General features: G+C 34.4%; 1 protein-coding gene across 4 annotated transcripts in view; it reads left to right on the top strand.

Annotated features, from left to right (window-relative positions):
* LOC120633607 (synapse-associated protein of 47 kDa) overlaps window positions 1-17,085 on the top strand; it is a 77,133-nt gene extending 60,048 nt beyond the window's left edge. For 2 of the 4 annotated variants that reach the window (XM_039903838.1, XM_039903839.1), the window contains 5 exons: window positions 1,825-1,962; window positions 2,074-2,213; window positions 3,328-3,440; window positions 4,192-4,305; window positions 16,085-17,085. In XM_039903838.1, coding sequence (XP_039759772.1) covers window positions 1,825-1,962; window positions 2,074-2,213; window positions 3,328-3,440; window positions 4,192-4,305; window positions 16,085-16,209 — 630 coding nt within the window. In that variant the 3' untranslated portion in view covers window positions 16,210-17,085. Of the gene's footprint in view, window positions 1-1,824; window positions 1,963-2,073; window positions 2,214-3,327; window positions 3,441-4,191; window positions 4,306-8,568; window positions 9,328-16,084 lie in introns of those variants that run through there. The other 2 variants (XM_039903837.1, XM_039903840.1) reach the window with 2 other exon arrangements.
* Window positions 17,086-18,747: the final 1,662 nt, after the last annotated feature.

Below are 18,747 nucleotides of genomic sequence, written 5' to 3'. Positions count from 1 at the left end.
AGTACGATAAAATAATAATAATTCGTATTGGGCAACATGGTGATAAACAAAAACACTAACTGCAACACTAAACTCGACAAAGAGACCATAATTTAGTTTTTGTATGTTTTGTTATAACAAGATTTTTGAGCAAATCAAAAACCGATTGCGGAAATAAATGTTATAGCCATCCTTATCGACAGAGCAGAGTTTGAAGAGCATACCAAATCAAATCTTCGATTTGAAGTTTTTGGGTTGGATTGATTATTTATTAATGTGAGGCGTTAGTTCATCTTAAGGTTACTCATTTTCATCATCATCATCATGTCAACCAACGGATGACTACTGCTGGACTGGAGTTTTGAAATGCTCAAAATACCGCGGTTTTGTGCTGCTTGGGTTCAGCGCCTCTCTGCTACTCGTTTGATCATCGCCATCTGTCCAGTTCTTCTTGAGTCTACTCAGTTAAGTAAACGAAAATTTGGATGATGCTGTATTTTCAAACTACGTCCTACACCATTTGTGTTAAACGGGATTTTTCTTCAAAAGAAGTTTTGGTTTCTTCTTGTAGCCGTCGTAAATTGATTATTTTTTAATTCGTTACGTTATACTTTAATATGAACAAAGAAAATATATGTGTTAAATATTATATTTCCTGATCCTTTGGGAAATTAGTCACTTAAATAAATGAAATTACTTTCCTCTTACTTACTTAGAAACAAGTCAAGCAGTCAAGTTGGAAATGCGCAACTCGACTGCTCGACCTTTCTGGCAACTCGTTAGGGGTCAGGGTCGAAGGTTAATCTTATATATTTGAAATATAAGAAATGTATTTAGATCTACCTCATTAAGTTAATTTTGTACCCGAAGCGTTATTTTGTGCGAGACTTTTGTAGGTCTTAACTTGTGCATGTAAGCAAAAGTAAGAGTTACCGAAGTTTTCGATGACGCTAGTATAAAAATAGAACTCAAAAAAAGTTAAATATTTTTTGGTTAAAGTTTTATATTTATCATATTTTGGCAACGTATTTATTTACCTTCTATGTAGGAAAAAGTTTCGTATGGATCTACGTAAGTGCTTGTTTTTCGCAACAAACGATTCGATCCAATGGTTCTGAAAATATCAATACAACAATTTTCATAAACATAACTTTTCATGCTACTTAAATGTATGGACTTGGAAGACATGGAATATTTTTTTCGGACATACTATGTGACCAAATTATAAAGAGACAATTAACTGTCTCTTAAAATTGTGATAGTTATGCTATGTTAAGTCAGATAAGTTTTAATACATACAAAATATGGTTTCTACACGCTGTACTTTTTCTGTCATTTTGTTAATTCATATAAATTCACAAAGTGCAGCCGCAGCCTCACTTCAGTTCAATTTAAACACGTTGTATGAATTTTAGATAGGAGTTTTAACACAGTTCGAGTTCGCTCAGGTCTGTTCTTATCTATTTATTGATACCGCGCAGCGAATGAGGGAATTTGGTTCTCTCGAAAAAAAATTCGCTATCCATATTTTCCAACGATCACGTTATGACTTATTGAAATGAGCCCAAAATATAGCTTTCTACAGGCGTTACTTCGGTTATATTAACACAATTCTTTTGCAACAGGGGAAAGAGGGAAAAGGATGACTATTTTACTACTTCTACGTTTGGATCTGCATTTTCCAGCATTTTTGTACAATCGAACTGGCAACGTTGGTCTTATCTTAGAGTTTCAGATGATCCTATCTTATATTATGATTCCGAAAGTGTGTTTGTTTCTTTCTTTGTTCTTTCTTCACGTAAGCATCAGCTAGTATATTTATATAATGATAATTCTTGTCCACAGAGCATTCTCGGAGAGTTCAACCGTGAGCAAGATGCTTTTATCAAAGGCCAGGGTGCCGGAGGGGCTTCTGCAGTGCCACCGTGGGTCGGAGCCCCCAATGAAGCCGCGCTCAAGGAGGAATGCCTGTCCTTATCTACTGTAAGTACTCCTTCTTGTCCTAATAATACCTAGGACCTAAATACCGCAACGCGCCAATCGGCCTTCTTATTGATCTGTGAGCGATATTTCACCGTAAATTATTTATTTCAGGACCGGCGGAACTTCGTACGGGCCCCTCCAGCCGGCGTAGAGTTCGACTTCGATTACGACAAGATGTACCCGGTCGCGCAGGCCATCATGACTGAGGACAACAACCTTGAGAAGATGCGCTTCGATCTTGTGCCAAAAGTGTAAGTTTTTGATAGACAAACGCTTGATTTTAATGTACCTGATATAAATTGTCAAATCCGCACTGGGCCAGCGTGGTGGACTACGGCCTTAACCCCTTCTTATTGTGGGAGGAGACCCGAGCCCTGTAGTGGGCCGGTAATAGGTTGATATGATGTCTTTTATATTAAGCGTCAGTGCGCTGATACTCTAAAAATTTTTCACGGGACAGTGAATAAGCTTTTCTGCGTTTATTTACCATAACGGTGCATTCATTATCCCATCATGGAGGTGACATAATAAAATCTAGTCCAGTCTTTTTTAAAGGTATATGAAGATCTGCCGAAAATTTTAAAATTCTAACCAAATTATCATAATACAACAATGTATTTTCATCGTCACTCATCTTTTGTAAAGTATCAACCAAGCAGTCAACAGAATCTGCATAAGCAGGCCAGTTCGCTCTATTAACTTTATGTTTCAATAAAGATTGGATTTGGGAACAGGGATGGACCTCTGGGCAATAGAAAGTAGAATGGGATAGTGGGTGGTGATATAAACTGATTCTTCTTCACAGAGTTACAAAGTATGTGTTGCCACTGATGACTTAAAGCTCCAAAAGTTACTATACATTTGATGAATTTCATAATGATACGATTGTTTGGAAGCAGACCGCTTCGACTCTCGCTCTTACTCGTAGTTCCAACAATGAATTCTGATCACACGCTACAATCGTTCAAAGCCAAAGTCACTTTTGATGCGTTGATTATATACAAAATATGTACATAGCCGTGAGTAGTGATGGCGATAACTACATTCGTAAACTTAAAAATAAAGCTACGAGGGTTCCAAACGCGCCCTGATCTAAGAAGAAGCCCACAACAAACTTAGCCTGGTGTTCTTTTTGTTATAACTATCTCACACTGTAATTTGAAAATATTTAAGAAGCAACCTGGTTAGAGCAATTGTTCAAACCCAAGCTTTTTTATCGTTTACGCAATCCTTTATACTATAATAGGACTTTTCTATAAGCTTTCGTTCGTTCAGTTCTTTTGTGAACTCAGCAACAATTCTGCTGTCCCCCTGAATATAAAAGGCGGATTTAAAGTAATTTTTTTATTTTGGTGTAATTTCCAGAATCACGGAGGAGAACTTCTGGCGGAACTACTTCTACCGCGTGTCGCTCATCTGCCAGGCCAACGAGGCCGACGCCGCTGGAGGTCGCCAATACAGCGCTGATGAGTCCCAGGGTAAGACTTTTCAGTACACTCGGCTAGATCTTTTACAAAAACTAGTTGGCTAGTCGCTACACTACGACTCTACCATCAACCACAGATCACAATCATGAATCATAAACACTTTTCAACTACATTTTTGCTAAGATATATCTATAATAAGAAAGCGAATCTATCCATCAACATATCTGATACAGCCTGGATAATTTGGATAAAGTATGAAAAAATCTAAGATAAATAACACCTGAAATTGGCTAAACTGTGTAAAGCCAGAAGGAAAGAAAAATAAAGGATAATTTGATTAAGGGGCTATGATATGCGAAATTCTCTATTAATTGACAAGTCTTAAAATAGCTATTGATAATCTTTTCAACATTTAACACAGTAAAAAGTACAAAACTACTTGTATGTCTGACGATTGAGTTACATTATATATGAGGATTCCCCGTTTACGAGTATCATCTAAGATGCATCTATAAAATTAGTTTTTTTTTTTTTGAGAAACATCTTCTATTAATTATGTATAGGTGTCAAAGGTACGACTTTGCGTTGCGTTTGTTGTACTTAAGATTTAGTTACAATTCTTAAAGTTATAGCCAGCTATGTAGTTTCAAGCGTGAATGCTGTTACATTTGTCACCTTCACCACAAATTACACACGCAGAAACACACACGCACACACGCACACGCACACCCGCACACGCACTCATGTATTTTAATTTTTGGTTTTGTTTGTTTATCATTTTTATTTTCCCCTCATAACCCAGATGCCAAATCAGCTGCCGGCAATCTAATAGCCAATGAGAAAGCATCCCAAGAATCGATAGATGATGCGAAGAAAAGAATTAAATCGCTCAAAGTCGATAGAGACAACGACGACGGTAAGAATGTTTAAATCTTTCGATGTATAAACTGTGTCTACACCAGTGCGCTCTTATGATCCTTTCAATCCTCGTCTCGAAAGTGCCACCTTGATTATTTATGCCGCTAAGCAGCTTTGCTGTGTTCCGGTCTGAAAGGCGAGGTTGCCGGTGCAAATAATAGCACGTGAGGCATAACACCTACTCCTTAGGTTTAAGGAAACAGGACAGCATTTTGTGAGACTTGTACCTTGCATGCCCTGCGAAGTTCTACTCTGTACATAGGAGAGGGTTTTACACATACTATGCTCGGTAAACTCTAATGTTTTAACTTTGTCTTCCGCCATTTTATGCGAATCGCAAATCGCAAAATGGCGGACCAATCGCCGCAGATTAGCGTGCGCAGTCGCCGAACTTGTTTATAAGCCCTACGCAAAAACGACGGGTGTTATTTTTTTGACGTGTATGTGGCAGCGTAGTTCCCGAACGGATGAACCGATGTTGATTTTGTTTTTTTTTTTTTTTTTGACATTGAAAGGAGAATTAATCTGGAGTCTTCTTAGCTATGTTTGGTGAAAATCGGTCCAAAATGGCGAATCACATAATTTTTCACAACTCTCTCAATACGGGTATCAAATGAATGGGCTTGACTAGTAGATACACGATAAAAATGGTCACAACCACGACGCCCGCCACCACAAAAAGACCAATTCCTCAATATGGATGTCAAACTAAAGGACTCGACTAGTAGAATAATGGACACTATGTTAAAAGTCACACAGGCTTGGATCAGACGATGATGCAAGATGAATAAGAAAGCGCACTGGTATAGCCATAGCTAATAAATGCTTGGGCTTCGGATATGATTGTATTCGGACTGATAAAGGATTAAAATCCTCGACCTTACCCTCAATTAAGTATTTTAATGTTAAAGTAATAAAGTTTTTACTCGTATCAATAAATTTATTGGATATGTTATCTGGTTTGAACTAAATTCATGTTTCTTGCAACTAACGTATACCTATTTTATTCAATAACATTTCTTTTTATACGTTTTCACTAATGATGAGCAAGGCAATGCCAAAATAAGTAACGGCTAATCTAAGGAGATTCCTATAGATAGATCAATCGTTCACCAATACTATATCAAGTACAGTGGCGTGCATAGAGGGTATGCAGATGATATAAAATGAAGACAATCTCCAGTACGAGTTGTAAAAAACTTAAGGATAGGCGTTGTAAGAGTTATAAAAAGCCTACCCTTAAGTATTTATAACTCGTAATGGAGATTTTCTTCATTTTATATCATCTGCATACCCTCTATGCGCGCCACTGATCACGTAAGATAGACATCGTCTAAATAATTCAATCAATCACTAGGCATTCGATTAAGGCGTTGCTTAGATTTAGTGAAAACGGTCATTAGTCTCAACCGATGGCATTCAACTGTTGTCGGAATAGGCGAGAAGGGAGTTGGGTTTCATTGTCATGTTTCTTTTTTGGGCGTGGCTGCCGGTGTAATTACAGGCGCACCTATGCCTTAGGTATAGCAAATGCCAGTTATAAGCCATACCCCTAATCAGTGGCGTGCATAGAGGGTATGCACAGGGTAGTCAGAGGATATAAAATGAAGACAATCTCTAGTACGAGTTATAAATACTTAAGGGTAGGCTTTTAATTTTTTTTTTTTTTTTTTTTTATTACAAAAACTACTAAAATTATTATTCTTCGCATTCTGTAAATCACATGAGTTTAATTAGACGCTGCACATTCCTCTAAAATGTAATAAGTTTAAATACATCCAATATCATATTTTAACCATTAAAAAACAATACAGTATACAGCAGGTAGTACACTAATAAATCCAGTGTAGGTAATTCTGTACTGCGAGCCATCGCGTCGCTCAGTAGATACGAGCGACCGGTTTGGCGCTGCCCCGAATGCATACGTTATAAAGGTGTTCCAATATTACTGTGTTTAAAGGTTTTAAGTTAGATTTATTTCATGTTAATATTTGTTTACAATGCGTCTTACTAACTGTTACAATGCCTATCCTTAAGTTTTTTATAACTCGGACTGGAGATTTTCAGCATTTTATATTATCTACATACCCCGTGCATATCCCCTATGCACGCCATTGCTCGTGCTAGACATATTTCCCATTTTATATCATCTGCTCGCTTAGTGCATACCTTATATGCACACCTAAGTCCGTCAATTATTAAAAAAAAAACGTATGACTCACTTGTTTTGTCTTCTTATGTTATGTTTTGTTAAGTCCCCAACGAATATTATGTTTTATTGTCACATATTATGTTTAAAATTTATTTCTAAACATCAACTCCAAATCATTCACTATATAATCCATCACATACACTCCATTTTTTGTTGCATGTCTTTTTATGAAAAAAAAAAAAAAATCTTACGTTTCGACAATATATATATATATATATATATATATATATATAAAATTGTTCTTATATTTTTAAAACATAATAAAACAAATTACAAAAAGTTTACTTCGCCATGCTCATTAAAAGTCTCAAAATATAACCAACTTTGAGGAATACATTGTTGTTTCGAAGTTAGCTTATCGCTTTATATGTCTCACCTGACGCACACGTAAGGGCGCATGCACACGGCGTATTTTCTACGCGCGGTTATTAAATGGTAGAACTACGGAAAACCGATTGTCTCATTTGTTTGTATTAAAACACACGCACGTTAAACGCGATACAGATACGCTTGGCGCCTTGATCTCCAAGAGTGATTGTAAAAGAGCACGACTGATGATCTTACGCTGTCATGATTAAGTAGAATCCGCATCTTGAACATATGGTATGGTAAAGTGGGCTACTTTAAAATGTAAGGAATGTCCTTATTTGTGAATATAGTTGCGTGCGACAATAGCGCGTTTGTATCGAGGAATCGCTGCGTGTTTAATGATTTATAAACGCACGTCTGAATATGTTGTCATCTGGAAATTTTGCGACGGAGACCGTTTCGGTAGCGTACTAAACACGCCGTCTGTAATTACCATAACTAACAGCATGTTCATTGTTGTAGATGCACAACCCACTACTGCGAAGAATTATCAATAAGAGCTGTAAAAGGCTAAAGAGTTCATAGCGTGTATTTCGTGCTATAGCAGTTATATAACTCTGATAGAATTTAAAGAGTTATTGTTAAAATACCCTTATTAACTATTAATATACTCTCACTCTCTTGAGATATCAAGAGAGTGCAAGTTCTTAGCGATATCGTTGTTTGATAGAAAATAATTGACTAAGTTCTTAACTCAATAATGATAACCCATATTTTGACACCAAAAATGATCACACGTTCCCTCCGATTTTAAATAATGAAAAGTGCATTAAATTAATCCAACTCTGCTGGAATGGATCGATTCGCCTCATGCTTATATTCGGAGCAGTTCAACATACCTAAAATACGCGTTAACTGGAGCGCGCTGTCTGTACGCAGCTTAAATATCAATTATTTCATACAACAATGCCATCTTCGCAAATACGTGGTTTTATTATAACCTTTTGAGGCTTTTGCATACCATATCGACTCTATGCCGTTTGCCGTTCAGCACAGCTCATATTAGAGTATGGAAAAGTGAGCGTGAATGTAGTGCGGCATAAAGACTATGATAATAGACGATGACAAGTAGACCAAGAGTTGGTCACTCGTCATGCACTTCTAACCACTTATGGCCTCTTACGTTCTTTGACAACGCGTTGCGACAATGAGTTGGCTATGCGTCTTTAACGAGAAACAGACTCGTCATTTCATTGGCGTCGCGTTAACCGTGCGCTGACGTGGTAAGGGTGATAGTCAATGCCGAGCTGTAGACTGTTTGACGATACGTTGTTCGCTCGTTGGCCAACTCGTTGAGGTCGCGTTACCGACTCGTTAGCACCGCGTAGACAGCGCGTTGAGTCGACTTATACGACTCGTTGGCAATCTAGTGCAGAAGTTGAAGGAGAATCGGTAAGTTTGAGTAGAAACGGTGTTGGAACAGAGCCGAGTCAATAAATAAGCGAAGGCCTTTTATTTTTGTTATTCTATCACACTATGGTATCGTATATTTTTAAGTTACCTCATATACAAATATTGCTACTGTGCTATTTTATTTTATTATTTATTACATAAAGTTTCCAAAAAAAAATAAAAAATACTTATAGCTAGCATCAGAAAACCACGCAGGTTTGTAATATATGCTAACCGCAGGTTTGTAATATATGCTAACATGAGATATTTTTCCTTTTCGGAATGCAGCTTAAGCCAGGCCCACGGAACGTCAAGGAAAATTCGCATACCACTTTCGTAACAATGTAAAACACCTCGGTCGCTTCACTTAACTATAATTTTGTTATGTTGGTACGAAATAACAATACGTTTATAAAGCTGGGTGTCCACTGGACGCGCGATATGTAATAATCGCATCTAGCAGGTGTTTGCAAGTGTGTGTTGGCAATTGAACAATTAAGTAATAATTTACTACTTACTATCAGGTAGCAAGTCAGACATGTTCAACAAAATCTGCACATAAATAGCACACTAAGGTACATCAGTACTATATTGTGCCATGCGTACTTACTTCTATGTAAAATTTTAAACTGAAAATAAAATTATAAAACAGAGGCATTATTAGGTCTGTTTTACCTCACAACAAGAGGGTACCTAGGATAACGAACACAAGTGGATATTTGTAAGTGTTCATTAAAATCTGAGCTGCGGTAATTTCAGTCGTCTGCGTGACGGTAGACGCTCAGCTTTAAACCAAATACATATTTAATTAACCCATATAAGTTTAAATTATGACCTTTAAGCAAATTTCCTTCGCCTATAATTATAGTATATTATTCAATCCGTTGCTTGTCTCTAGCCTTAAATATTGTATTAATTCTTAATGTCCTCTTATAATTTGTTTCGATTTTGATTTGATAATGCCAAAGAGTATTGCAATGTAAAATGACAATTACTTATTTCTTTGTATATATCTTATATATATATTTCTTGTGTGCGTGTCTATGTCACTGAACTCCTCCTAGACGGCTGGGCCGATTTGAATGTTTTTTTTTTGGTATACGTTTGGGTGGCACCCAAACGTGTGTGGTTTAGATTCACAAATTAGCCCGACAGATGGCGCTGGGGTCCACTAGTATACTAATATACCATGAAATGCCCTACAGCAGTATCCAAAGGTTCATTCGTAATAAAACATTTATATCCAAGAATAAGTAAATAAAGAAAGAATAAATTTAATTTGACGTATTCAGATGCTAAGTATCCGACCCACATTACGGGGCCTTTCAAATAAATGTGACATAACGACGGAATAGTTATCCAGTGTTTTTGAACGGTAATTTATTCAGCCCTTAACCTCCTAAAACCAACTCAATGTAGGTTAAATCCTTTGCCTCATTCATTTTATGCTACTGTTAAACTAGAAAAAAAATGAAATTCTACTATTTCTAATATGGAGTATTGCACAATACAAGTAATCATATTTGACCTGCGAAACAAAATTTAAATAAATTGTGAGTCCCAAACCAATTGTGGTAGGCCGGAATACTATCTACAAGTCATTCCACAAAAATACATTGATGTAAAACGGTGACCAACAATAGCAAATAATATGGAAGAAGCCTTTGATAACACGGCAAATGTCTTTAACTGAAATATAAACAAATTTAGTTATCAAATCTGAAGTACACACAATTTGTTTTAGTCTCATTTGTATGAAATAAAGGTTTACTTACATTATATCAACACGAATAGTCCCATAAATATAATGCATTCTATTTATATGGGAAATAAAAGCATGTCTTCATAAGCATTGCTTAGTAAAGCAAGAATGAGAAATATGTATTTTATGTGATATGAAGTCACCATCAAATGTACTAAAGAAGTAATTTTCTGGCGTTATCAATTCAAGTCGACTCACTGTTGACTCTTTCACTCATATAATATATTTTATTGGACATTATATATAGTTTATACCTAGCAGCGGCGTTTCTTTATTTATTCTAAAAGTTTATATAATATAAGCTACATATATCACTATATTATCATATCCTCATCTCTTGTTGTTAAATCGTGTGTCGTTTAAATATAATTGGATGTTATATGACAATATATACCTTCTTACCCTACTGTAATGTTATATATACTGTATGTTATATATAAGTATGTTGCAGTGAATATATAAGATAAGCTGTTTTGCAATATTGCTAGGCACTTTACAAAAGTATTCGGTTTTACTAGACTAAACAATATTTACCTAATCACAATGTGCATTTAAAATTTTTGGTGATTTGTTATATTTTTATTACTTTTGGATTAAGGAAATGGCTAAAATTAAAACATATGAAAACGTCAGTAAAACTCGAGATGTTTCATAAAGCACCTAGCTTTGTTATAAAACGACAGTTCTTACATTCTGGCTGCTGCATATTATACATTTTTATCAAGTTTTATGTTTCGTAAACAAAAATCTTCGTAGCTTTACTATAATAGCTATTTTCATAAAATAATGTTATTATAGTAAGAGGGATTTATGAGCATCTCTTATTAATAATTGTTCCATTAAAACAAATCTGTGTTACGAAATAGCAATTTATTAGGATTGTGGTCATTTACCGTAGCCATATTGATTATTTTTCAAAGTGATTTTAAAATTTAGAGTTTAACAATTAAATATCTTAATGGAAAAGTATTTCAATGTAAACTGAATGTTATATATATGCATAAGTAATTAAGATCATATAGTTATAATAAAATAGATTCACGTAAATCTGTTCAGTAGTAATTAAATATATCAAATGGTTTTAACATTGCTACGTGTCTTTAAAGGTTATATTTACGAAGAGTTTCGTCACTTGATATGTGATCTTTTTTTTCATTAACATTTATATCCTTTTTTCGTATCAAAATTACATAATTTTATTTGTTTTTATATTATCACTACTCCCGCTCAATGTATCTTAAGTTATTTATTTGATAAATATTCCTTAAATCTCATGAAGTTATATCAATCTCACAAGATACAAAACTGAATCTGATGCTTTACCATTGTGTGTTAAGTGTGTGAGTATGTAATGGATACATAAATGGATGTAATCACACACTAATTTTTTTCGCATAATAAATACTACAGATGTGTTTTTAAAATCTAAGGCCGAAACTTCTACTACAAAAAATGATTCATGATTTGAATTTTTTACTTATATTTTGTAACAATTATTGCACTCAGACATTCGCTACTATGACGAAACATTTCGAGCTTATTTTTCTTGCCTTTTACTCTCATTCTTTTGTATTTTCTCAAAGTTGGTTTTAATTATCTACTGATTATATCGGCGTTTTTTCATTTGCACAGTAAATTTATAGCTGATATTCTCACTGAACCGTTATAACAGTCGTCACATACGTTGTAAATATAATTTATGATGTCAAGCTAGTCCTTCATCGTTCGAAGAACGTCAAATTTGTTGTCTATCGCCTGTAAATTTCAATATCGAAAAGAATTAAAAGATCTGACAAGGCTGAAATCATTTTCAGCATTTCCAAAAATTATTCACCATTTCCGGTCAATTACTTCAAGTTTTGTGCATTGCAAAATAAGCGCAGTCTCTATTAATTTTTTCGTGTAGCAATGTTGAAACTTATTTATTCACACTGTGTTGTCAGAATTTGCAGTCGTTAAAGCTAAGAAAAATTAAAATGAAAAATAAGAACTCTCAAAGATTGTTGATGTCTTTTTTGATTTTAATACTAAACCTATTTATAATCTAGATATATTTTATGATGGTAACCATAAATTAAAGGATCCGAATCGGAAGTGGGATACCATCATTGCTCATAGTATAAAGTTATTATGGAAAATAATAAGAAAAAAAAAAAAATATGATTTCTATGGCCGTCTTGTCTGCTTACGGTATGGAAATATAATTGTTGTTTGATTTTTGACAATACATACCCATTGCAATCTGAATGGCCTAAATTTGTCGTCGATATGCGATCATCGTGTGAGTGAAATTAACAACGAAATTCTATTGTAAATTGATCTTAATAAAGGCAGCTGCTGACAATTTTAACACTACCCTCAATCTTTTAGATAAGAAGTTTATGATCGGGATGGTTCATGATGATATATCTGGTGGTGAAATGGTAGCGCAAAAAAGGCTTCAACGATGATTTAAATGACAAAAAAAAGTTTTTCTTTAAATTATATAGCCGCCACATATCACTTATGGGTGACAGTCAATTAAATGATACATTTACTGCCGTCTCAGCTGCGTTTTTTACCTCATCTCTGACAACACACTTCCTTCCTTCCTTTCACATAGTTCTACGTTCGCACTGCTTAGTCTAAGACGTGGGGAATAGAGTAAATAAAATATTTACAGAGTAACATGAGAATTCTTATATTTAAAGATTCATCTTTTATCTGTAATATTCAGGTGTGCTCGATTGTAAAAAAGGGAATCGAAATGATCCTAGCATGGAAGTTATAAATAAAAATATGGATAACTTACGGACCCAAATTGGCTACGAATTCGGGCTTTGAAATTGGTGACGTACAATTTTACAGATCTTCCATGAAAGGATCACGAAATCCGTAATTTCAATCAATCAAAGTAGATAAAACCTAGCCACCTACCAAAATGGGGGCAAAAAAGAAGGCCGAAGTATTCGAAACGCTTTTGGTTGTTGTCAAAGACTTTCATACAGCGCGAATGTAGAACAAATAGTTAACAAAAAGGTTACGAATCTATTATGTGTCTAAATAATCCAGTGTTTCTAATGTTGTGTAGATTTAGTTGGTATAATTGTAAGATGGTATAATCTGAATCAAAGTCAAAGACAGGTGATAGATAAGAAGCAGGCTTATAGTTTGTACCTGCTTTACTTTCATTAAAATGTAGCAATAATTTAATCGTGAACTAGCATGCCACGTCTTTTGGACGCTTAGTTGGTGTGGATGGAATGTTTGCCGTGTGTTGGTGTATGCGTAATTAGAAATCAGTTGGAGCTCCCAAGCCAATGAATGTCCGACTGGTTGACATAGGTCCATACTTCCGATGATTTGCGAAGTGTTTGATGAATTTTCTTGAGTCCCAATAGACTATCTTGGGAGTTCATAAAAATTTGTCTTTAAATACCAAAGTGAGATCTTTTTTGGGCAAACATTACCCTCTGATTTCAGAGGATGAGGCGGAGAAGGAGAGATATATTATGATTTCTTCAATCTATTTGTTATTTTTTTTAATTTTTAATAAATTTGGATGAATATTTAAAGAGAGTGAAAAACTTAAAAATGTGAGTTTTAACGTTGTATTCATATTCTTTAAATTTAATTATTGAATCATCTAATAACCATATTCTGTGACTATTTAAAATGTGCTTCGGTTTTAAATGAACAAATGCACCAAAAATATGGTATTGACGGCAGTTTCCCAAAAAGAGCGTCGTTCATTGTTTTTCCCGTGGAGTATTCATTTGATCGTATGGCAGCATAGATAAGTTATATTAAGAAAAGATTAAGGAGTTGGTTGAGGTATTTTCATTTTCTCTTCTAAGTTATTTTTTATTGTGAGTTTGATAACAGTCTGAACGTTAAATTTCCTAAGCGTCCGAAAGATTTGGTTAGTTATTGCAAAATTTAATTTTAGTAAAACAATATCTTTGGAAACTTTCAGACAGTCATTCATCTAAAATCTGTGTATGGGGCACAGCTAACTTTGACATAGATTCTATAACACTTTATGGCCTAAATGTGCTCTAGAAAAAAAAACATTTTTAATGACGCCAAGTATTAAAATTGTCGTTTTAACGTATTTTATAATTATTATTGTAAATGCTCAAAGATGTTTTTTTGGAATAAAAACTATTTTTGTTAATTTAAACTTGTCAGATGACAGCGATTGTAGGTTTATCTTTTTCTTTTTGTCTATGGACCGCATCGAAGCGGCGCTTCTTAGATCGGAATAGACGTTATTTTGGCTGCGTTTGGAATGACTGGAGCCAAATAAATTTGCTAACCTTATATGGTAATATTTGTTTAATTTTTCTAAACCTAACCGTCTTTTGGCTTTTGTTTGGGAAATTTTTGATTATGTGTTTCAGATTAGAAAAATTCTGTTGCATATACCAAAAATTGGCAGTTTGTACCTCTAGATATCTAAAATGTTTCGATTAAGATTATATTTTTATTTTTACGTTCAGTTCTTTTTTCGTACCTACCAAGCGTTGGCTTAAAAAGCGATAAGGGGTATAACTGCTTAGTCATTTCCCTTATTTAATTGGAAATATCACCTGATGGTAAGTAAGGTAGCCAATAAAATGCAATTACATTGTAGATGTCTGAAATGATCTTATCTGAAACGCACGATACGTTATGAATTCAATACACATTAAACACATTTCACATTATTAATAAACGTGGCATAACGTCGAAATAGTTTTCAGTGTTTTGTCACACACAATTACGAGGTTATGCTTATTAATAAGGCCCCTTGTGTGCATACATTGCATAGACCATAGAATAGTACGGTAAATCCGAAAGTCACGTGGTCTTGGGTCTCCAGCCAATCCGGACGCTGCCCTAGTTAATAAAAACCCCGCATATTCTAGTGACGGCATAGACGTAAACACTTTCTATTGTCAATATTAAAAAAAAAAATGTTTAGTGAAATTATAACATTATAGATATTAATGGCATTTATAGTTAGTTATTATGAATTGAAATAATTATATTATTCTAAAATAACATTCGTCTTGTTATTTTGCGTCCCTCAGTATATATTATATATATATTATGTGCACGGTAGGCAGAAATTATATATGTTTAAACTGTACGTTGGTTTTGGTTGTGTTGGTGTCGGTTTAATTGATATTCTATTTATATGGGCACATGCCCCCATTTCTTGCACAGAGTAAAAATAGAGTTACTTGTTACTACGTTGACTTAACACTCAAAATGAATTAAAATTTTAAAGATTTGTGTCATGTTAATTTAACAACTGGAAAGGTTACAATGTTGAATTTCTAGTTTTATGCTTTGGTCTATACACGAGAACCTCGCTAAGGTTATGCCTGTCTTCTTTACTTGCAAAGTTTACCACCAAAAAGTGTCGTAAATTGGTAACGTTTTACGTAAAAATGGTAAATATTTCTGTGCCAGACTTATGTAATTGCGTCACTAATTACGATATAAAGCTTATAATATATTTCTTATTTGTAACATAAGAAGACAAAATTAGAAAACTCTGCTTCAGGAGGAAATATTCCTGCTGCATCCACAGACATTATGTTATTTGGTCAAATTTGTATTAGTTTATCGAATCATGACATCCATATAAAATGTTAATTTAACTGTTACCTCGGTGCGACGTTTGATTACTTCAAAACTAACACAGGTACAAGTGTTTTTAAATAATATAGTACTTTTATCTCATGAAGTGACGAGCGTTTTAGTTTGGGTAACAAAGTGTACAAACGCGCTACGAATGTTGCGTAGTATGTAGGGACGACTACGCCCGTGCTTAGACGGTACTGTAAACGCTTGCACACACGTTTACAGCGGGTGCTTACACAGAAGTACAGCTACGTGCGCTGTGTTTGTGGTAACCAAGCGTACAAACTCGCTACGAATGTGTACGTAGTACGTAACGACTATTACTGTATCTCAGACGGATGTAGCTCCGTGAGATAAAAGTACTATAATTGCTTATACATCAAATTTATTTAAACGTGATAAAATAAAATTAAAAAATTCGACTTTCAGAACAATGGGAGAAGGAGCTGGACGCGGAACTTAAAGAATACGAGGTAGTAGCCGAAAAGACTGGAGATGATAAATGGGAAAAAGAATGCGAAGACCTGCTCGGCGATGATTTGGATCTTAAGTAAAAAAGTATAGTTAAAATCACAGTAGACCACATAAGACCGGAGTAAATGTTAAAACTTTTTTCGGCCTCAATTTATTTTCTCGGTTATTTTTTATACTGAAAATGATACATATGTTGATGTTGTAAAATAAACTTTGCATTTCAGAGACCATTTTAGAGTATAGACCCACCACGCTGTTCCAATGCGGTTTGGTGAGCTTTTAAAATACCACAGTGTAAAGAACGTATACAGTTGTTCGAAGCCTTTGAATTTTGTCACAGTCCAGACAGTGTCGCAACACATTGTATAGGGCCCTTGCGGAGGCCAGTAAGGTTAATAAAGGGGTCAACGTTATGAAAGGTAGAAAAAGCCTATAGAGACAAAAAGTCCTATCGACGGGCACAAAGCTATGTTGCGGCTTCTCATAAACAGTGGTACAAATGACTTTTGAATTTGGTTTCTGATTGTATAAACTTGGGTATTTTCAAATAATCGGGCTGTGTTTGCGGGTCGTAGGCACGCCTTGAGGCCTAAGATATTAATTAAAAACGTCCATTAATAAAGTCACATGTACCATTAGTACAAGGAATTTTTCGCTCGCAATCGAAAAGTCGTTTTGCAAGTCTAAATACTTGAACATCAGAGTAATTTGGGTCCTATTTTATTCAATTAAAGCCTAAAATTCTTTAGGCCGGGATTTTGCCGAAACTTTTGTAAAATAAAAATCATAAGAACAGGATTAGCGATACTAATACGTTGTGAGATTAGGGCCATATTACTTTGGCGATATAGAATAGAATAGAAAAACTTTGCAACACAACACAATAGGAAAAATACAAGGAAAACAGTAATAGTACTTAGTGCTAGGATGCAAAGGCGGCCTTATCACTAAAAGTGATCTTTTAAAGGCAACCTGAGCGTACGAAGCCGATAAAAAAGTGGAAAGTGGATGGTGCATAAAGTATACATATAGTTTGATATGCGAAAGCCACTCGTCGATTGCGAGCAAATCTTGTACGATTAAGGCAACTGTTTTATAAATTTTCCATTCGTCTGTCAATTATTAAGTTTGTATATATGTTAATTTAACTATTAATTAATATTAATTATAATTTTGGCTGTTGAGTTGTTTAGTATTAATAAAAATAATGATGTATTTAAATCTCAGAGGTTATTTAAAACTTTTGATGTACATTTATGAGATGTTAGACATAGTCTTATATTATAACCTTTCTCAATTAATGGTCTATCTAAAGTAAAAAAGATTTTTTCCCGATATAAATACGTTGAAATATGCTAAATATTAAAAATATTTATAGTATAAAGTTGCGAAAACCTTTTAATATTAAAATATATTGGTGTTTATACGTCAAAATATTAAAAATACAAAAGTATTTCCTCAGTATCACTCGGGACGTCGAACTGTGCGGACCATTATGTAATTTTTTTATATAACAAACATTAAGCTTAATTTGCTACACTCCGCGATAAAAAGGAGAATCTTTTCGGTGTAGTTTATAATTTCTCCAATCTTTGTACTCAACCCCGTAACGATCTTCAGCTCTCTCAGCTTTTCGCGGTATAGCAAATAAGGCTTAATGTTCTATATTATGGAATTCCGCAATTACGCCAGCTTCTATCAAATACGTAATTTTTTATTACAATAAAGTGAAGTATGATATGTTGGGATTATAAGTAGTGTATTGATGCAAACGATAAACACTCTAATTACATACAACTTTGGAGTTATCCGACCTTCATTTTTCCGTCTCGTCATTTTTAAAATGGGTTATGAATGAATAAATTAATGAACATACTTTTATTGCACACCACTAAAAGGATATATACAAGAAAAGTATAGCAAAACAGCGTTTACAATAAGACGGCCTTATCGCTTCATAGCGATTTCAACCAGGCAACGTATGGCGAATAGAAACAAATACAGGAATATTATGAATCGACTAAAAAATTGTATGGCAACCGCTAATGCTATAATGTAATAATGAAACCAAGCAGCATTTCATTGTGTGCGAAAAACTAAGTTGGCGAATATAATTACTAAGTTGGCGAACATGAATATTAAGTGGGCGATTTTATACCAATAAATACATTGCACATACTTAAGTGTTAAAGTAAGCCATATTCAGTTACCGAAAACAATTAAAACTTCACTTTATTGTCTAAAATAAATATATAAAAAAAAATGTTACCTGTTTTTTCACCCGCGTAATATCCTGTTCGTGTATGTGATTAAGAATGGTGCAATATGGACCTTGGAAGTTGTATATTATCGTAATGTTAAGGCCAAAAAAAATTAATACAATAATTACAAACATTCCCAAAATATATGTGTACGTGAATAAAGCATTTCTTAAGCTCACAAGGGTTTTTTTTTATTACTGCCGCTGCCACACGGGTTTCAGTATAGTAGTAAAAATGTATTGATAGGAAAACCCTATACTATAAATTAGACCGACCCAGCGATGGAACATAGAACCTCGTAAACTCTACACGACCACCGAGGTTGTCCCTTTGCCTCACTTCGATGTCCTTTAGTGC

The sequence above is a fragment of the Pararge aegeria genome, chromosome 22 (genome assembly GCF_905163445.1).
Source record: "Pararge aegeria chromosome 22, ilParAegt1.1, whole genome shotgun sequence".
NCBI lineage: Eukaryota > Metazoa > Arthropoda > Insecta > Lepidoptera > Nymphalidae > Pararge > Pararge aegeria.
This window is presented reverse-complemented; position numbering and strand designations above follow the sequence as displayed.